This window comes from Hemibagrus wyckioides, linkage group LG17 (assembly GCF_019097595.1).
Source record: "Hemibagrus wyckioides isolate EC202008001 linkage group LG17, SWU_Hwy_1.0, whole genome shotgun sequence".
NCBI lineage: Eukaryota > Metazoa > Chordata > Actinopteri > Siluriformes > Bagridae > Hemibagrus > Hemibagrus wyckioides.
Window position 1 is genome coordinate 13,163,863 of NC_080726.1, and position 17,496 is coordinate 13,181,358.

Here is a 17,496-nt window from a genome sequence, read left to right on the forward strand (position 1 = left end):
TAATTGAAGGATTTTTCAAGTATTAGATAAGTAAAGATAATCACGTTGTTGATATTTTTGTCAGTCAGAATGAATCTGATTGGCTAGCCAGTAACATAGCTTTAACTTTAGTGCAGCCCATTAAAATTCTTCGGTGTTTAAGTGCTGTCTGAATGAACAAACTGATAAAAGTCTGTAACCTGTTCGTTAGTGTGTGAGGAGAAACACAGCGCAGTTTATTCGGTACGCAACACCGCGCGAGGGCGCTCTTTGTCTCGTGCGCGAGTGAACGTGCGCACTGGGCGAAAAAAAAAAAATGACGTAGCTAACAGAGAGTGTGCGCGCGCGACACAGGGGAGCTCCTCTACGAAGTTTTTGGATATGTACTCGAGGGTGTTTTCATCGATTCGCTGACTATTACACGGCAACCATAGAGCGTTTGTGTGGGTAATTAGAAAGTTTATTTGTAATACGTGTTCAAAATCCTCGACGCAAAAAAAAAAGAAGAATATTCGTTCACAGGGAAGGAAAAAAAATAACACACTCATTCGTTAGCGGTCCGCTAGCTAGCTCATCTAGGGATAAAGCAATATCAGGTACTGCTGGAGCAGTAGCTAGCTTAGCTATCCTATCTGGTAGCAGTAGCCGGCTTGTTGAACATCGTTAAAACAACATCATATATCATCATCATCATCATCATCATTATTATTATTATTATTACTCGCTCATGTAGGTCTGATCTAGACTGAATGCAGGGATGCCTGATGGCGTTTTGTCCGAGTCTCCATGTTTTACTGTCGCAGCCTGCAGCACCGCTAGCTCACACACACACACACACACACACACACACACACTGACACACAAACACACATTCACAACAAAGAAACCGGAAGCACTGGAGAGGCGCTGTGTGTGTGTGTGTGTGTGTGTGTGAGAGAGAGAGAGAGAGAGAGAGAGAGAGTGTGTGTGTCATGATTACAGGATGAACGCAGATCTTTTAAAGCAAAACCATCCCGTAAAAGTCTCCTCGCATTGGATCATTTCTTTCCTCCTTCCTGAGCCTCATCTGTCTTTCTGAGGCTCTGTATTCTCTCATGAACAGATAACGAAAAGGCACAACGTGGCATTCACCAACCGCTTCTTTTCTTCCTTTTGTATTTGTTTTGTTTTGGTTAGTGATGCATTAAAAGTCGACCTGATACAGTTTTCATCCCTCCAGTTTACTGTCAGCATTTTAGATGCAGCCCATTCTATCTGTAAGTTCATTTCGACATGAGAAAATCTTATTAAAACTAAAATGGTATGATCCATCTAGGTTTTGTTTTTTTGTTTTTTTTGTTAATCATCTGTCACCCTTAAAAAGTCCAGTTAATGTATTTAGATTGTACTTGTTAAATTTTATAACTAGAATGACCTGATCTGTTATTGAACACCAAGACTGATGCTGATCAAATAATTGGATTCAAATCTGATTAGAATCGACCTATTTTCCAATCCAGTTCACTTGAGCGATTACCGTGATGCAGATCATGCACATGAGCACAGCACACAATGTGGTATCAAGCCAATACCCGTCATTTTTGATATCAGAATCACTTTGTACGTTACAGCTCAGAAAATGGGAATGCTATTCAGTACACAGACCGAGAAGCAGAGGTATCTCTGTTATAAAGAAAAAAAAAAATATTTCATTATAGGTACCTGGCTGTTAATGGTGAAGAGACTTAATGTCCAGAGGCTGAGAGGGTACAACAAGGATGTCTGGAGATCCCTTTTCATCTATTGGATCATCAGTTGTATCGGCAAACTTCAAGAAACGGAAGTCACGCTTCACATTTTCTGAGGTTCAACTTCTGCTGACTGAGGTGAAGAGAAATCGCCACATACTGGTGGGTCAGTATGATTATTCATTCTCAAACCTAGTTAAGCATCAGTGGCATTTTGCCTTTCTTCACCATTTTTGATGTTTTAGGTGTACGCATAGAGCCATGTCCATCACCATGCATGTCAAACACTGTGCCATGGATATATGTCCTCCAAACAGGTAAATTCAATCAGGGAGTCTCCAGTGATGTTAAGAAGCGAACATGGGCCGCTCTCACAGCTCGCATCAACGAGATCAGTGAGTGTCACAGAGAGGTCATCGAGATCGTGAAGAAGTGGTCTGATCTCAAGTGTGACACCAAACGCAAGGTGGCAGCCATGAGAGCTTCCGGCTTCTCTGCTGCACGCATTACCGACGACCTTTCTCCTGTAGAGAGAATGGTGCACCAGATCCTCCAGGCTGGACCAGGGGAGAAGTTCCCAGTGTCAGATAGTATTGCAGATGAGGATGAGGACAGCCAAGGTGCCTCTGCGATACCACCGCACATTCCTGGTACAGCAAACGGCAGGCTGCCCATCAAGCCTCAGGTTATGCCACACCACTCTGGCATGAGCAGCAAAGGAGACACAGATCTGCCACTGGATATACCTTGCAGTTGTAAGTGCATCCTCTAATCTAAATATAACCTAGATACAGATATTCACAAATTATAGCATCAGTAATTAATTCAATTCAGTTTTATTTGTATAGCACTTTTAACAGTGGTCATTGTCTCAAAGCAGCTTAACAGAACATAACAAATAAAGTACAAAAGCTCAAGATAATTATTAGACAAAAAGTTCAAGATTAATATTAGACTTATATTTAAGATTATTTGTATTAATCCTTAATTCCTAATCCCTAATTACATTAAATTTGTTGTTTGTTATTGTTGTGCCTTTCAATGTGTTTTACATTAATTGAAGTGCAGTATCAAACAACAATTGGTAAATCAGCTCACACATTTTCCCTTAATCCTTTGGTCTAACAACTCTGTTTAGTTACAGCAGCCCTTTTCTGTTAGAACAAAAACTAAAATTTGTTTTTGTATTTAAGTTTGGTTCAGGGTGCAAACTCAAGTACTTTGTGGTTCAAAAGAAAATCTCCATTGTTTTTTAATTGTGAAGGTTTGAGGATTACAATTTCAGTGCATTTTTTGATAAGGTGTTTCTTGTTCTTGACTGGTCTAGATGATTCTGCAGTGCCTCTCACTGACCTCGAACCATCAGGCACAGAAGGTAACATGCAGTGTTTTATTCTTTTTATAGAAGCAGCATTGTGCTTTTTTATTTAGCTTATTTTAAACCTTTTCCATCATTGATTTCTTGTGTATCATACATATTATTGTGTTTCCTCCATCATCAGACCAGGGCCTTGGAGTCAGTGACGCAAAATATCAGTCTAATCCAAACAAGATACTCCCTGACCTGTCCACCCCTGACAGAGACCTTATCAAAACTGAAACGCAGCCGAAGGAATCAAGCAATAGTACAGACCATGCAGGAAGCACTTCCCGTGCATCTGTTTCCCGTCTTGGATCGCAAGGCCCAGGAAGTCTGCAGGAGCATCTCGCCAAGAGCGCCTCCCTCAGCTTACAGGAGCAACAAGCCACCACCGTGCTGATAGGGACCGTGTCACGTTCACTGGAGTCAGTGGCCGAGTCTGTGCAGCGGCTAGTGCAGACACAGCAGGAGTATGCACGGGACACACTGCGTCTGCAGAGAGATACACTGCATGTACTACGTGACTTTTCCTCCAGTGCACTGGCACTGATGCAGGACAAATCTAAAGGTCACCCATAGCACCTGTATCTCACCTAAATGTACTCTACACTAGTGATGGGCATTTTGAGTAAATTTGTTGTCAAGTACTTAACCCTATAAAAAGCTATTTAATCTTTAACGTAAACACTTTTCTTTTAGATATTTTGCTTCACTTAAGATCCTGCATTTTTATAACTGTCAGGCTCAGTGGCAAGAACCACAGCCAACTGACTCAATTCGAACTGACTTGGACAGCAATAATGTTATAATTTTATACTGTCATGCTTGGAGTAGCACCATACTATGCTTTATATTGCAAAAAACTTGCAATATATTATTTCATTCTGTTTACTGATTCATATCAAAATGTAACTGATTTGGATTTATTTATTTGCCTACAGTAATGGTTTTTTTTTTTTCACTGATATTTTGTATTTCTTACATGGCCTAGGATTTATGTAAAACTGGGCATATCTGGGTGCAAGAAGCATCTTCAGGGACAAAATTCAGTAAAGCTCCATTAAAACATTTTCCAGAGATGCTTAATCCAACATGAATGTGGCAGATGGTTGGTATGCTGAATTTTAATATTCACCAACTCGAATTTTTATTTAACCAACTGACTCAAACTAACTCAAAAATGTGAATAAAAAGTAAAAAAAAGTCTAATTATCTAAAGAGCTCAGTTTTTGGTACTGTAGTAGCCACCATATAAATAACAGTTTCTAAATGTGATTGTTTTTTCAGTGTCTTTATGTGAAGGTGCTCTGCTATCCTAGTACAATTTTTTCTTCTGGCACTGATGTGGAAGTCACATATGAATATTGATAAATGATGTGTTTTTGTAGTGCTGCTGTATTTTTAAAGTCTGACAATATTTCAACATTCCCTGTTTTCTCAAAGATTAAAGCAATGCCTTGTTTGGTTTTATCACCAGAGCGGCAGGCTGAGAAATATGTGGTCGCATGTCTGCCTCATATAGCCCCTGTTGAAAATGACAGCACATTTTTTCACATCTGCTATAAGCCAAGCATGGCAATGCTTTAATCAATTCAGTTTTTCCCCATTGAGTTGGTAATTGAACTGGTTATGTTGTTACACAATGAATACTTCATTAGTGCCCATCACTAGTCTATACACTTCAGCTTTAAGCTATAGGATGTTCTCTGGAGAACAAGGAGGGACTGTTGAACTAAATAAACAGTACAGTTATATGCCTCAGGAGTATATAATAAAAGTCCACTACAGCGTTCAGCTACCTCCCTCTCAGTGTTCATAGTGATCACAGGACTCATAAATGCACTAATACTGCTTTGTGTGCAGGAGCCTTTTCAAACAAGCTCTCCCACATCTAGCGATGGAGTCATGTGGAAAGGCTGGTATGGAACAACTGGAAAGTAGCATTAGTTCAGCAAACTGTTTTTCAGATCAGAGCTGTCTCTTTGTTGAAACCTGTTGACTGTTCGGACCAGTGATAAGACACGCCTATTCTAAATTGAATAAAGCTTTATTTAATGATGCAATGTAAGTACGCTTCTGTAATAGTTTTAAATTATGAGTGAATTTAAAACAAGTCTATTTATCTGAAATGCTCAGTTTGTGGTATTTTAGCCACTATGTACGTCATAGTGTCTTTTGATTTGATTTGATTTTTTTTTATTTTTTGTTCTTTATATGTGACTTACTAACATTTCAAACTTCTGTTTTCTCATGCAAATGTTAAAACTCAGATCTTATCTGAATTATTAGACATTGTGTGGACCACATTTTTCAGTAAATTTGCCGGTTTTCTAACCTTTACTGTTGACCTTTAACTACCTTTAATTATGAAGCGGTTACTTTTTGTATTTAAAAGAAATTTCCTCTTTGTAGTTACCAGTGCCATATGATATATGATTCTGAAAGTGCTCAATAAGGATACCTTTCATACAGCTTCCACTGATTCCTTGTTGGTTGCTCTTCCAATAGTATGAACACTGTTAAATGTTTTTTTTTTTTCTGTAAAAACTACTGTAAAGATTGGAATAAAGCAGAATAATCATTTTGTCTTGAGTAAATAGATGTGTGATGCAGACTGCTGGTACTTTCCAAACCCGCTTCTATGATGCTTCAAGACGTAGGTAGTGGCCACTTTGTAATTTGATGAGTGGCTTTAATAAATAATGGAGCTTTTTCTAGGATCTCCATAACCAGTGTTGTTCCTGTTCGCTCTTTGAAAGACAGAGGCACAGCACTACTCTAAAAAGCAACAACAACAAAAAAAAACCCTGCTTCTGCCTTTTGGAACTGTGCCATTGTTTGGTGTGAACATGAATCCTGAGTAGTAAGTATTTGTTGCCATTTATTTGGTCTCAGTTTTTCTGCCTTCCTGTCTTGTGCTTTATATTTGAGCTAGAGATATTTCCATCATGTTACTAAAAGGAAATAACGACTCCGGATCTGCATTATAGTGAGAGTGTAACTGTTTGTTAGCCTTTTGTTTTTAACATAGAAGTATGCCATGCATGGCAGAAATGTTTTGAAGAAGAATTTATTGCATAATTCATGAGCAGTATTGATCTCCATGTGGGTGTCCGTGAAATTCGAAAACATTGTGGTATGGTGTTATGTTCCTCGGTTGTTACAGTGTTGTGTGTTAGCATAAGGAAAAGAATGAGCTCCCAAAGACTTTTTTTTTTGCATTTGTGTGATGCTTTGTCTTAGTGACTATCTATTCAAGCTGCTGCTGATCGGAGACTCCGGTGTGGGGAAGTCATGTCTGCTGTTGCGTTTTGCTGTAAGTCAAAAAGTCAATAGACACTGAAACATGATATTAGAATAGACCGGATGTCAGATCCCTTATGCTGGTAAATGACTCTGTCAAATTCATTTCTCACTAAATTCTATTTCGAAATAAATGTGTTGCATTTGGATATGTTTATTTTGAATTAATTGCCAACGAATCTGCATGCTAATTTCAACAGGATGACACCTATACTGAGAGCTACATCAGCACGATAGGGGTTGACTTCAAAATCAGGACAATTGAAATGGACAGCAAGATAGTTAAACTCCAAATTGTGAGTAAAGATTTATTTATTTTAATTTTTATTTATTTTTAGATGTTTTGATCCTTCTTTAGTGAGTCTGTACAAGCTGGCACTAACAAGACATTTGCCCAGTATTTCATTGAAGAAGCAAAATAAGCTCTGTAACATTCCTAATGGATTTCATTATAATCATTTAGTACTAGTAACTGCATGTAGTCTTGCAATTACAAATGTCGTCATTTTGATTTGTTAATAAATTGGTTATATTGATTATATAATGTGTATATTGATTGATTTTCATTACAGTGGGATACAGCTGGTCAGGAGCGATTTCGCACTATTACCTCCAGCTATTACAGAGGTGCCCATGGTATTATCATTGTATATGATGTTACTGATCAGGTAATAATCATATTAATAGGATAATAACAATAATATGATTTCTTTTGTGAGATCTTCAGAGATTTTATTGTTCTTTTTGTAATTGCAGGAGTCTTTCAACAACATTAAGCAATGGTTGGAAGAGATTGATCGCTATGCATGTGAAAATGTCTCAAAGTTGCTGGTGGGGAACAAAAGCGATTTAACTTCAAAAAAAGTGGTGGACTTTACTACAGCAAAGGTATCTAACCAAGCCTGTGCTTATTAGTCACATTAGGTATTTATGAGGGGTTTTTTTTGTAAGACTATGAAGATTATAGGGCAAAAGGAAAGAAATATCGAAAGGATTTTTTGTTTTGAAGACTTTTTCAGGTGTACAGGCCAAAAATCTTCACCCATGTGTGCTTGTTGAACATCCTATTCCAGATTTAGTTTCCCTTTGCTGTTGTAATAGGCTTTTGACTAGATTTTGGAGCATGGCTGTGGGGATTTGTGTTCGTTCAGCTATAAGAGCAGTAGTGAGGTCAGGCATTGATGTCAGGTGAGGAGATCTGGCATGCACCCAACCTTCGAGTTCATCCCAAAGGTGGGGTTGAGGTCAGGGTTCTGTGCAGGATACTCAAGTTCTTCCACTCTAAACTCAGTAAACAATGTTGTCATGGAGCTTGGATTGTGCACAGGGAATTTTTGATGTTGAAACAGGTACAATGCAGTGCAAAACAGTGTACAAATACATTTTAGACAATTGTGTTTTTCAAACTTTGTGGCAACAGTTTGGGGAATCACACATATGGGTGTGATGGGCCAGTGTCAACAAACCCTTTGTCCATACAGTTCATGTCTATATGTTGTACAAAAGTAACAATTTGGATTTGGGTTTTGCTTAAGAAACATGGTGTGCATGGTGAACATTGCTGTAAATTTGCATATTAAAGTACACCAATCAGACATAACATTATGAGCAGTGAGAGGTGAAGTGAATAACACTGATTATCTCCTCATCATGGTACCTGTTAGTGGGTGGGATATATTAGGCAGCAAGTTAACATTTTGTCCTCAAAGTTGATGTTTTAGAAGCAGGAAAAATGGGCAAGAGTAAGGATTTGAGTGAGTTTGACAAGGGCCAAATTGTGATGGCTAGACAACTGGATCAGAGCGTCTCCAAAACTGCTTGTGTGGTCTTCCCAGTCTGCAATGGTCAGTGTCTATCAAAAGTATCCTTCAAGTCCTGTAAGTATCCTTTAAGTGGAGGCCCCACCTTGCAACTTACAGGACTTAAAGGATCTGTTGCTAACATCTTAGTGCCAGATACCACAGCACACCTTCAGGGATCTATTGGAGTCCATGCCTTGACGGGTCAGGGCTATTTTGGCAGCAAAAAAGGGGACCAACACAATATTAGGCAGGTAGTCATAATATAATGCCTGATCAGTGTATGTTTAAGTATGGCAAATAATTTTTTATTTCTTTCTATAATTAGCTTCAGTAATATCTTTAGCTTGTTGATATGTTATCATTTCCCCTTGATAACTTGGTGTCTTTAGGGTCATTCAAATGTTTGATTAAGTTTTGGTGTTTTCACACAGGAAACATGTGGCGTATGATTTTATAAACAGAAGTTGTGAAACACTATTTCATCATGTTTAACCTGGGTTTGCCAAACCACTCCATCTTTGCAGGACAGCTGTAGAAGGTTCAATACCATACGAGTATAAATACCTTTATTGTAGAGATGGGCACTTGAGATTGAGACTCACTTGAGTCTCACTTGCATCTTGTCTGTTATGACTCCTGACTTGACTTGGACTCATCAATAGTAACTGAACAAAAAATCTTTGCATGATTACCTGGACACACTGTGTGTGTAAAAGTTCCAGTTTGTAGGTTTTATTTGCACATTGGTTAAATATAAGTCCCAGATGGTCTGGTTTGAGTATTTCTATAACTGCTGCTCTAGCATTTGGTGAATGGTGCAATAAACAAACAAAAAAAAGCATCAAGTGAGCAACAGCTCTGTGGGTGGAAATTGTTGATAATGTTGCCAACAGGAAGGATTTAGTAACTCAAATAATCACTCTTTAAATTGGTGAGCAGAAAAAGCATCTCAGAACCCAGAGAACATTAAACCTTGAGGTGGATGGGCTACAACAGAAGAAGACCACATTAGGTTTGTCTCCTGTACTTCTGGCTGTTCCTCCTCGGCTAGAGAGGGGAAAGAAATCACGTCTTTTTTCCAGTGTTCAGCTGTCCAATATGTACCCATGATAGCCTCAAATTCCTGTTCTTAGCTGAAAGGAGTAACCTGGTGTTGTCTCCTGAGTTTCTTTTTATTTTTGTTAATTGTTATGATTTTTTTAAGTGATGTTGAGACCAAATAGTGATTATGTTGGGCCTTAATGTTCCTTTTTGTGTGTAAAATTGTGTAGTATTAAAACAAAGGAGTTTTTAATGCCTCCGGTGGCATTTAAAAAATATTTCAGATTGTTCTTTTGTGAAAAGATCAACAATAGTAAAAAATAAAATTCTTAAAATGTAGTTGTAACTTGCACACAACAGTTGATCTATTATTCCACTCCATGACCCATATTCTCAATTATTGTTACTCTACTGTACAAGATCCTATATACTCCTTATGCAGATTCTTTTGACTTAGGACTTGCATGTTATTACTTGTGAACACCTCTGCTGTTTTTTGCTAGGGTAAGCAGATGTGGCGTAGTTGACCTGCTTAGTTTATAGGAAAGGGTTAGGGTCATTTTCTATCTTTCAGTGGTCAAATATCATATTGTTGCTTTTAGAATCAATGTTGTTTCATACACAGAGCAGGCATAATATTATGACCACCTGCCTATTATTGTGTTGGTCCCCCTTTTGCTGCCAAAAAAGCCCTGACCTGACGAAGGCATGGACTCCACTAGATCCCTGAAGGTGTGCTGTGGTATCTGGCACCAAGATGTTAGCAGCAGATCCTTTAATTCGTGTAAGTTGCGAGGTCGGGCCTTACAGGACTTAAAGGATTAAAGGATACTTTTGATAGATACTGACCACGGCAGACCGGGAACACCCTACAAGAGCTGCAGTTTTGGAGATGCTCTGATCCAGTCGTCTATCCATCACAATTTGGCCCTTCATCAAACTCGCTCAAATCCTTACGTTTGCCCATTTTTTCCTGCTTCTAACACATCAACGTTGAGGACAAAATGTTCACTTGCTACCTAATATATCCCACCCACTAACAGGTGCCATGATGAGGAGATAATCAGTGTTAATCACTGTGTTGTTCACTTGTGGTCATAATGTTATGCCTGATTGGTATATTGTGTGGAAGCCTGAGGTTTGTACCTTTAGTCAGAATATTGATATAAAGAGGGCCCAAACCAATACCAGCATGTTAAGCAAAGCTTAACATGTCCACAGTTGTTCCCTTATTTTGTCACCCTTCACTATATGAAGTCACTGTAAACATGATCATGGTGGAAGGCTTGTTGCTTGTCCTGGGTCATAGTTCTGTAACAGTTAGTGTGCCCTGAACAGAGAATTGTCTATTTTAGTAAAACTTTTAATACTGCATTTAGACTTTAATAATATTTCTTTCTCCAGGAATTTGCTGAGACTCTTAAAATCCCATTCCTGGAGACAAGTGCAAAGAATGCAAGCAATGTGGAAAAGGCATTTTTAACGATGGCCTCTGAAATCCAGAAACGAGTCGTGGAAGACAATGTTCAGAGCGAGACGGTCAAAGTGGGAAAAATCAATAGTGCTCCTCTGTGGCATGGAGCTCAGAAAGCAACGGCTGAGGAGGTCAACACCTGCTGTTAGTGCTAACAGACTTAACACTGAGTATGTTTTGGGTATTTGGATATCTAAAAAGAATATTTTGTGGACTAATTGTATTTCACACTTTATATTAATGTTTTAAGTCTGTTTATGAATGAATATGCTATAAACCCCTGTTCTGTGTTGTGTATTGTTTTAAAGGACCTTACTGTCAGATTAAGCGAGTATTGGTAACATCGGCAGATGGCAATGATGGACACAATTATTTAACAAACACATTATTTTAATGAGTGAAATATTAGTTTATAGCTTATAAATGATAGCTAAAACAATAGTTATGTGCAGTAGTCGGTAATATTAAACAGAAAGCCAGTTAGATGATTCTAAATGATGATCTAGATTATAGAGATATATTTAGCCCCTCATGCTGTATCGCTGAAAATTCTTTGATTCTAAGATTTTTGTTCCTTACTCTCATGTAGGCCTATATGTATTTTTCTATAAATTTCACTGTAGTCATTGATTAGTATGTGTTATTTATGACACTTAAAAGAATTAAATTAGATGGGACTTTGTGTTTTTGTCTATGGTTTTTATAATGCATACAAATATTTGGCCTGTTGTGCATTTGTCAGGGTAAAATAACATTCACCAGAATGTGAACCAAACAGAGGAATTACACAACTTTGAACGAACAAGGTGAGCCTCTGATCATTGACAATTCGATTAAAAGGATTATAAATGAAAATGTCAGGCCTTAAATTTTGATTAATAAAATAAAACATGCCTTGGAACAATGTACTTTTTTAATATTCTAAAGATTGCTAAAGTTACAGTATGTGGAGATGCATTAGTAGATATTTTGTGATTTGTCCTGTACTGGAAAATCTAAACATTATAATAAATTAAATTTTTTTAAAAAAAATGAAATATTGTTTTGGACATTAATTTTTTACTCTCACATTTGAGCCTTACAGTGATCAAGCATAACATTATGACCACTGAGAGGTCAAGTGAATATGACTGATTATCTCCTCATCATGGCACCTGTTAGTGGGTGGCATATATTAGACAGCAAGAGAATGTTTTGTCCTCAAAGTTGATGTGTTAGAAGCAGGAAAAATGGGCAAGCGTAAGGATTTGAGCGAGTTTGACAAGGGACAAATTGTGATGGCTAGATGACTGGATCAGAGCATCTCCAAAACTGCAGCTCTTGTGGGGTGTTCCCGGTCTGCAGTGGTCAGTGTCTATTAAAAGTGGTCCAAGGAAGGAACAGTGGTGAACCGGTGACAGGGTCATGGACAGCCAAGGCTCACTGGTGCACGAGGGGAGCGAAGGCTGGCCTGTGTGATCTGATCCAACAGACAAGCTACTGTGGCTGAAATTGCTGAAGAAGTTAATGCTGGTTCTGATAGAAAGGTGTCAGGATACACAGTGCATGATGGGTCAGGGCTGTTTTGGCAGCAAAAGGGGGACCAACACAATATTAGGCAGGTGGTCATAACGTTATGCCTGGAAGGTGTATATTAGAGGCTCCTAAAAGAAACAAATAATGTAAGAGGCTCAAGGTTGTGTTGCACAAAATTTTTATTTGGATTGTGTTGCTCTAAATCTTTTGTTGAGTTCACAGTTCAAACAGATTTGCTGACAGTTTCACCCTTTTATTCTGATGAACATAGTCATTAAGCTTGTTTTTGTTTGTATACAGTATTTGCACGCACAATTTCACTGTATTGTTACAGCATTAATTCAACTGTTCTGTCTTGTTTTATGAAATAAATGAATGCAAAAAAGTATAGTATTAATTTAAAAAAAATACTAAGAAGTACTAGTTTACTAATGCTAAAATGTCTAGTACGTTGAGCTGATAATATAACTAATGAAAATGCGCCCTCTAGCGGAAAGAGCATAAACTGCCATGTGCATAAAAAATAAACACCAAAAACAAAAAGCAAAAACATGAAGCTAAATCATTCGGTAAAAAAAAAGGATTGATATTCTCCACACATCATTCAGTAAATAGCAGTAACTGATCATTTTAAAATATTTAACAGTCAGGAATGCTATTATTAAGTAATAGCTTAATCAGATCATCTTTATATTACAATAAACATTTAAAATAAATCTACCATTGAGAGGCCTTTAATGCTTGATTTATAAATGGGTTCTACTTGGAGCCCTCTCTAATAGTGAGACTCTGTTGGAGCAAAGCAAAGATTCTTAAGGATCTTATTTCGTCATTTGAGAAGTGCTTTTTTTAATATGTTGTGACAGCACCGGTAGACGCAGCTTGTCCACCTTATTGTTTGGCTACACTTATTGTCAGATGCAGTGCAAATGTAAAGTTTTTACATAAATAAAACCTCTAAACAAAAGACAGATTTTATTACTACGCATTGTTACAAAAGCTCTGGCTGTGATTCAAATCATGGATTTATATAATGATACTGTTCTCATAAATTATTGTTTTCACAGTAACAGCTAATCCATATAATGTAAGTCTAATAATAACTTATTTAAATGTCTTGTTATTCAACAAAATATAATGTATAACTGTTGATATAGTGACACTTCCTGTAAGGAGACATTTATTTGCCATTTATGGAAAGAGGCTCCAGTGTCAGGAGAGATGAGTTTCATTTTGTTAGTAAAATGAGAGGACAGTGAGGTGATGACTATTTATAGCTGCTATAATGGAACTGATAACAGTGACTCGTTTCTTAGATGTTCGACAACATTAAACATAACTATAAACAGATGGAAAATATAACATTCTGTACTTTAATTCATGTAAAAAAAATCGAATCATTCATACATTGCTGTTGCCTCATAACCAAGACTTTTTGCTGTTCAACTTAGTTATGTTGGATAATTTTATTCCTGTGCACGTTTTTTCTTCCAGGTTTGTCTTTGAAGTGCACTCTAATGTTGAGTCTGTCTCAAAAGCAATGGATGGTCCATGTGATAGCATGGCAGTGGCTGTCTTTTCATGGGACAGAGTTGCTGAAGAGGACTGCAGGACCAGCCTGCCTCGCAGTGAATGCCTCAGCCTAAGCTGCAAAGGAAACATGTGAGAAACATGTAGTTTCCTTTTAGATTCCCAGCAACGAATACATGCTCTGTATAATATGCGGAAGATATAGACCCAGCCTAGATAGTGAAGCTCAGCAATATTGAGAAGAAAGCAGCCCAGACTTGTGCTAAACATAAAGTTTAGGAATATGGTCTTTTCAGTAGCACGTGACACAAAGCAGTCGGTTCGAGTCGGGCATGGGTAGGCCTTGCAGCGAAACAGAAATGGCACCTTAAATCCAAACATATAGTATTGGCCCACCAAGAACATTATCTCTAGAATGGATCGAAAAACCACATGGACGATGTATATCAACAAAATCTGGCCTGAATATTCAGTAGGGTCCTTGCCAAGCTCTCTGTAGTCATCCTGCAGGAGGCTCTGCTCCACACCCTCCTCCTCACTGGGACTTTCCTCATCTTGTACCCCATTTGATGGCTTTCCTCCCAAATAAACGTCACTTTCTCCACCTGACTGCCTAACATACTCAACCTTTGGGTGGTGTGGGTGGTGGGGCAGAGCCTGGGCTTCCTCTGTCCGAACGTTCTCATCATCTGTGATTTTGTGGAGAGCGTAGATGATATAGAAGATGGATGGTGTAGATACCAGGACAATTTGGAAGACCCAGAAGCGCAGATGTGAGACTGGCGCAAATGTGTCGTAGCAGACGTTGTTGCAGCCTGGCTGGAGTGTGTTGCAGATGAACTTGGACTGCTCGTCACTGTACACTGCATCCCCTATAAGGGTCACTAGCAGGATTCGGAAGATCAGCAACACTGTCAGCCAGATCTTCCCTATCACTGTTGAATGGTTCTGAACCTCCACTAGGAAACGTCCAAGAATTGACCAGTCTCCCATGTTTCACACTGTGAGGACACAAGAGCTGGTTTAAGTCTAATCATGAATGGAAAAACCCTTAAAGAAACATTCCAGCATTTTCCCAATCCACCATATCTGTTGTGCATATGTAATTAACAGAGAAATTAATCCAGGGAACTCAATAAACTATTAGAATTATACAAATTTGAAAATTTTCAGGATGAAACCACTCCACCGCTAGCCCAGTATTTCTGTGATAAAGTCCTGACTAGAATTCTCATTCTAAGCCCTTTGTTGTTGGAGTGTGATGTTTATAATTCCATTCATCATCATTCTCCTAAGGGCAATTTAGAGTCACCAATTTGCCAGCATGTTTTAGAGAGGTGGGAGGAAATCCATACAGACATGAGAAGAAAATGTGAAACAGTAACCTGAGCTCAGGATGGAACTGGGGACCATTTAGCTGTGAGGCAGAAGCACTACCTGCTGTGCAGCCATGTCATCCTAATTTACAAATACTTTTAACCAAAAATGTTTTGCATAATAGATGTTTATTACTGTAAGTGTGTTTAGTGTTCTCAGTACACATGTGGAAATGTGTGGAAATACTTTTCTCTGATAATCACAATTTTGCTACAGGTACATTAGATAAAAAAAAGCTTGAGAACTGCTGGAATATTTCTTTAATATATGATCTTTGTTCACTATCAGCTACTCTTACACAGTGGTTCTATAGTATATAACAACTTCTGTGATAACTTGAGTTGTAGAAATAATGGTTAAGTGACCAAGCTGCAATTTATACAGATTTATAGAAAAATGAAGACACTCACCTTGTGTGATTTGTCTCTGTTTCATCCAGATCTGACAAAATGCACAAAAGTACATATTGTCCATACACATGTCTACATTTGTAGAGAAACCTGTCAGAGGGAATGAACTCCACTGAGCGAGCTCTGGAAGAATGGGCTGAATAAATGTATTCAGGCCTTCCACCCAGTACAGTGAACTGTATTCAGACAAAGACTCCCAATGTACAACACAGCAAAGATTTAAAGATACAATAGGAGGCAACGTCTCTGGATGTCCATGAACAGTTAAATACACTATTCAGATGAATCTGCTGGAATGGGAAACAATGCTAATTCATGAAGCGTTTCTACCTGACTTAAAAAATATTAAACCTGAAAATATTTATGAATCAAATAGTAATCTGTTTTCTACAGTGTTAAACATCTGTTATTCAACCCTGATCATTAATAAAAACTGAAAAAGTACCATAGACAAAATGAAAAAAAAAAAAGACCACAGAGAAATGCTTTTATCTAGATATTACTAGCAACACAGCTCTCCTGAGTTACACCATTTTCATGTAAATAGCAAAACAGGTGGTAGGTCCTAGTGGCTTCTCACTTCTCCTCTTTAAAACCTGATGGTCTTTTTGCACTGTGTGAGTGTGTAAAGAATTGACTCAGTCATGTGTTAACTCCAACATGACCACAGTGCTGCTATATACACTGCTGCTTAGGAGAAAAACATCACCACTACACCACTCTCAGTGTTTACTGTGTGTGGTTGGTTGGTTAGAAAAGCTGAATTAGCTTACATGCGTGAAATCTAGGTTATACCCATCACATACCATTTTAATTTAATACCATTTAATCCATCCATCCATTTTCTATACCACTTATCATACACAGGCACACTAAGGACCTGGAGCTTATCCCAGGGGACACCCCCAGGGCACAAGGCAGGGGACACCCATCGCATGGCACAATCTCAAAACACATTTGCACACTACAGACAATTTACAATGTCAATCAAACTTTCAATACATGTCCTTGGACAACCGGAGGAAAACCGGAGCACCTGGAGGAAACTCCTGAAGCATAGGGCAAACATTCAAACTGTGGCAGAAGTCGAAACCCTCAACCCTATTAGTGCGAGGTAAAACTCTAAGCCACTGTGTCCCACCCAAGTTAAATTTTATGTGAAATGTGAAATTACATTAAATGAATGTGTACATAGTGAGACTACATTGTGGTAGACTAATTCATATTCAAATATATACTGAGCTATTCATGTTCATGTTCAACTCTGTTCATGTGGGTTTCCTCTCACCAGCCAAAAACATGCAGGTACCTGGACAGGCTTTGCTAAATTTACTGTAATCTGAAACTGAATGTTTGTGTGCATGGTGCCCTGTAACGGACTTTTAACATTAAAAAAAACTGTGAGTAGTTTTTTCAGTGATTATTTTTTATTAGTAGTATTATTTATTATTAAGTTGTCTTTATCTGTCACATATACATTACTGCACAGTGAAATTCTTTCTTCACATATCCCATCCTTGGGGTCAGGGCACAGGGTTAGTCATGATACAGCGCCCCTGGAGCAAGGTGGGTTAGGGGCCTTGCTCAAGGGCCTAACGGAGGCAGCTTAGCAGTGCTGGGGCTTGAACCCTGATCATGCGGTCAATGACCAAGAGCCTTAAACATCTGAGCTACCACCACCCCAGATAATATTATTATCTGTCACGTGCAATGTTTATACAGTAAGCTTTGGCTGTCCTGTTGCATGATGGATAAATAGATCTGGATGAAAAAATAGGTGTGAAGAAATTAATTAATTCAAATATAAATTACACCATATGTATTGGACACTGTTCATACAAGTGGTAGCTCTAGTTGCTTTATAATTAAATCGAATTAAAGAAAAAAAAAAGTTTATTAGAAGCTGCAGGATAAATATATAATAATACATTTTAAAAATCTAAATATAATGAAACAAAACAGAAGATGTAATTGTAAT

At 38.1% G+C, this 17,496-nt stretch overlaps 3 protein-coding genes across 6 annotated transcripts; 2 read left to right on the forward strand and 1 right to left on the reverse strand.

The window, feature by feature from the left end:
- The first annotated feature begins 273 nt into the window (after positions 1–273).
- On the forward strand, positions 274–5,555 carry zgc:113149 (uncharacterized protein LOC541363 homolog). 4 transcript variants are annotated; one of them, XM_058414247.1, is made up of 5 exons: positions 274–426; positions 1,677–1,872; positions 2,024–2,461; positions 3,034–3,081; positions 3,209–5,555. In XM_058414247.1, the coding sequence occupies exons 2-5, from the start codon at positions 1,737–1,739 to the stop codon at positions 3,643–3,645; spliced, it is 1,059 nt and encodes a 352-aa protein (XP_058270230.1). In that variant the 5' UTR covers positions 274–426; positions 1,677–1,736; the 3' UTR covers positions 3,646–5,555. The 4 variants fall into 4 exon arrangements, with proteins under 4 accessions (XP_058270230.1, XP_058270229.1, XP_058270228.1 ...); XM_058414246.1 differs by having other exon boundaries at positions 274–422; XM_058414245.1 differs by having other exon boundaries at positions 291–1,235.
- Positions 5,556–5,781: 226 nt separating this feature from the next.
- On the forward strand, positions 5,782–12,289 carry zgc:171927 (uncharacterized protein LOC100124616 homolog). Its single transcript, XM_058414248.1, has 6 exons — positions 5,782–5,929; positions 6,310–6,382; positions 6,570–6,665; positions 6,942–7,037; positions 7,126–7,257; positions 10,617–12,289. Exons 1-6 carry the CDS (start codon positions 5,916–5,918, stop codon positions 10,833–10,835), a joined length of 630 nt encoding a protein of 209 aa, XP_058270231.1. The 5' UTR covers positions 5,782–5,915; the 3' UTR covers positions 10,836–12,289.
- Positions 12,290–13,620: 1,331 nt separating this feature from the next.
- Positions 13,621–14,724, reverse strand: LOC131368236 (gap junction delta-2 protein). The gene has a single exon (XM_058414234.1). It carries the CDS (start codon positions 14,722–14,724, stop codon positions 13,621–13,623), a length of 1,104 nt encoding a protein of 367 aa, XP_058270217.1.
- Between the last annotated feature and the right edge of the window lie 2,772 nt (positions 14,725–17,496).

Excerpts from the sequence above, each read along its gene's own strand:
- zgc:113149 (XM_058414247.1), top strand. The coding sequence starts at position 1,737 with ATGTCTGGAGATCCCTTTTCATCTATTGGATCATCAGTTGTATCGGCA. Across the intron at positions 1,873-2,023 it reads AAATCGCCACATACTGGTGG|GTAAATTCAATCAGGGAGTC; the intron begins GTCAGTATGATT and ends TCCTCCAAACAG. Across the intron at positions 2,462-3,033 it reads ACTGGATATACCTTGCAGTT|ATGATTCTGCAGTGCCTCTC; the intron begins GTAAGTGCATCC and ends TGACTGGTCTAG.
- zgc:171927 (XM_058414248.1), top strand. Across the intron at positions 6,666-6,941 it reads AGATAGTTAAACTCCAAATT|TGGGATACAGCTGGTCAGGA; the intron begins GTGAGTAAAGAT and ends TTTTCATTACAG. Across the intron at positions 7,258-10,616 it reads TGGACTTTACTACAGCAAAG|GAATTTGCTGAGACTCTTAA; the intron begins GTATCTAACCAA and ends TTCTTTCTCCAG.
- LOC131368236 (XM_058414234.1), bottom strand. The coding sequence starts at position 14,724 with ATGGGAGACTGGTCAATTCTTGGACGTTTCCTAGTGGAGGTTCAGAAC.